The sequence below is a fragment of the Acanthisitta chloris genome, unplaced genomic scaffold (assembly GCF_000695815.1).
Source record: "Acanthisitta chloris isolate BGI_N310 unplaced genomic scaffold, ASM69581v1 scaffold8841, whole genome shotgun sequence".
NCBI classification, from domain to species: domain Eukaryota; kingdom Metazoa; phylum Chordata; class Aves; order Passeriformes; family Acanthisittidae; genus Acanthisitta; species Acanthisitta chloris.
In genome coordinates, this window is record NW_008657635.1 from 11,123 (window position 1) to 13,622 (window position 2,500).

Sequence of the window (2,500 nt, forward strand, 5' to 3'; positions counted from 1 at the left end):
CATCTCCCACGTCTTCCCTAAGCCTTCACAGTGCTCAATCTGTCGTCTGGGGCCTGCTGGGTGAGCCTGGGCCCTGGACAAAGGTGTCTCCGTGTCCGGAGGGCCTGGAGCGCTGACGGGAGTCCCTCCAATGTGATGTGTGTTGTCGCTAACGAGCCAAAGAAGACAGAGTAGGTTGTCCCTGCTTAAGATTCAGGTCAGTCCCATGCAAATTCTTCATTCAGGCTCTGAACACTGGGGCTTTTAAGAATTTGCCTGACCCACATAGGGCTGGTTTAAACCCTCTGGAGCTGGATGACAAAGTGCTGCTCTGCTTTCGAGCCGCTCAGCCGTGTCCCGTGTCTGTGCTGCTGCTCCTGGCTGAGGGACCTGTCCTGCCCCGCTCAGCTCTCTCCTCCACCACCCCGGGGTAGGACGGGCTGAGCTGGGGCACAGCTCCTGCCTGGAAAGAGAGATGGGTGTGTTAGGCTGTAGTTGGGTGGGATGGGAGGAGAGCTAGAGGGGATGATGTGGAGCGGACCCGCCGTGGTGTAAGGATTCTGTGGCTGAGGAGAGGTGTGTGTATGTCCATGTCTGTGTCCTGCCTTTGCCATGGGACACCAGTGTGAGTGCTGGTCACAGACAGGAGTGTCTCTGGGGCTCTGGGCACGTATCTGCTCAGATCTCGGTACTCTTGTCGTGCGTCTCTCACGGCAAACACCAGAGCACTCTGCTTTGCCTCTGTCTAGGCTTTATTTAGAGATTATTAATATTGCAATCAAAATCGCTAATTAATGCGTCGCTACCCTAAATCTCAGCTTGTCACAACATTGTCATTAGCTTCTGCAAATGGTCTGTTGTGTGTAGCCTAGATCCTGACAGGGTAAAACTGACTATTAATTTTTATCTGCTTTTCTCCTTCCAGTGAGAAATGGCATTTCGGAAGGCAGTGAAAGGAACTGCTCTCATTGGAGGAGGTGCCATAGCAACAGTTTTTGGCCTCTCTCAATTTTCTCAGTATAGAAACAAACACGTAAGTATTAATTATGATTTCTGATCAAATATGAAGCTTAAAATCTGTCGGAGCATATGTCAGGCTCGGGGGAAGGGCTGTGTGTGGGGAGGAGTGCCAGGCCCTGCAGGCACCGAGCTGGGGGTGGCAGTAAAGGCTGCTGCTCTGTCCTGGCTCTGGAGAAGTGTGGTGCTCATAAACCATTTTCCCCATTCAAAAAGTGACCTTTGGGGATTTTACTGAGTTGCAGGAGGAGCGGAAAGTCCTGACTGAAGTAAAAGCACTGAGTTTGAACAGTGTTTCCAAGCACAGAAGGTAGAAGTGAAACCACCAGCACTACCTTTGAACATCTCAGCCCCAAAACAGTCGTGGAGTCAGCTCAGTTCAGTTCCTAAGGCTGGAAACAGTTTGGGGACGGGATCTGTGCCAGGGAAGTCGGTGGCCAGGCTGCTGTTGTCCCTGGTGGGCACAGCACAGGCTCTGAGGAGCTCAAGGCTCAGCACAGAGCTGTGCCTCAGCTAGCTGTGGCACACACAGAGTGAATTCTCCCAGCAGTGAAGGATGGGGGTGGGACCCACAGGAAAGTAGGGGTAGCACAAGGAGGTGCAGTAGATTCCAGGGTCAGTTTGTGTGTTGGATCTTGCTGTTGTAGAAATTTCCCTGGGATATCTGCTCCTCCCAGGAGAATTGGAGTCACTGTGCCCTTGAACTTGCTTCTGGACCATAGAGTCACAGATTTGTTTGGGTTAGAAAAGCCTCTCAGACCACTGAGTCCAACCCTTCCCCCAGCACTGCCAGGGCCACCACTGCCCCATGTCCCCACGGCTGTTCAATCCCTCTCCTGTCCGTTTGTGGGGAGGAGGAGGAGGAGCAGCTGGGAATAAGATGAGTCATGTCTGGGGAGCCTAGCTGGGAAGTGGATAAAGCAGGATCCTTATGGCTTCAGAGGCTGGTGCAGAAAATAAAAGCTAGCATTTGAAGTGAGCTCCCCGCAGGCTGCCTGCCCTGCTCCAAGCTGACAGTGCTGTTCCAGCCTCTCTCCGGAGTCTTTATCCCAGGGGTTTACAGCCTGGCTGCATCCCTGTCAGGAATGGCAGCTGCAGATTTTAGGCCTGTTGAATAAGAGGAGTTGGAAGGGAGAAGTCCCCTGGAGAGCTCACTCGTTGTGCATGCAGTATCCCAGAATTCAGGGGATTCCTGTTTCTCTGGGAATGGGTGGCCACTGTGAACTTCCAGAGGCAGGTTAAAGCCCAGGGTTTTACAGAACCGGGTCAGAAGGACAGAACGAAGGACAGAACCACTTGTCCCCCAGTTGCTAAACCTGTTGTGTAGGATCTGTCAGCAAAGGATCTGAGCATTCCCAGCATATGTGTGAGCACATGGATCTGCTGGACACACAACTGTTTGAGGGAATCCAGCCTGGGAATATCTGTGTGTGTGTGGCACACGCAGGTGTACCTGCAGGTAGGGAATGGCCCTGGCTGTGTGTTGGGTTTCCTGAGCACAGAG

The 2,500-nt window shown here is 52.8% G+C and overlaps 1 protein-coding gene across 1 annotated transcript in view; it reads left to right on the forward strand.

Moving 5' to 3' along the window:
• Positions 1-910: 910 nt before the first annotated feature.
• The window catches only part of LOC103811803 (glycerol-3-phosphate dehydrogenase, mitochondrial-like), a gene marked incomplete at its 3' end in the record, with an annotated part of 10,587 nt that continues 8,997 nt past the window's right edge, over positions 911-2,500 (forward strand). Inside the window, exon 1 of the mRNA XM_009084800.1 lies at positions 911-1,012. Within this exon, the coding sequence (XP_009083048.1) occupies positions 911-1,012 (102 nt within the window). The remainder of the gene's footprint in view (positions 1,013-2,500) is intronic.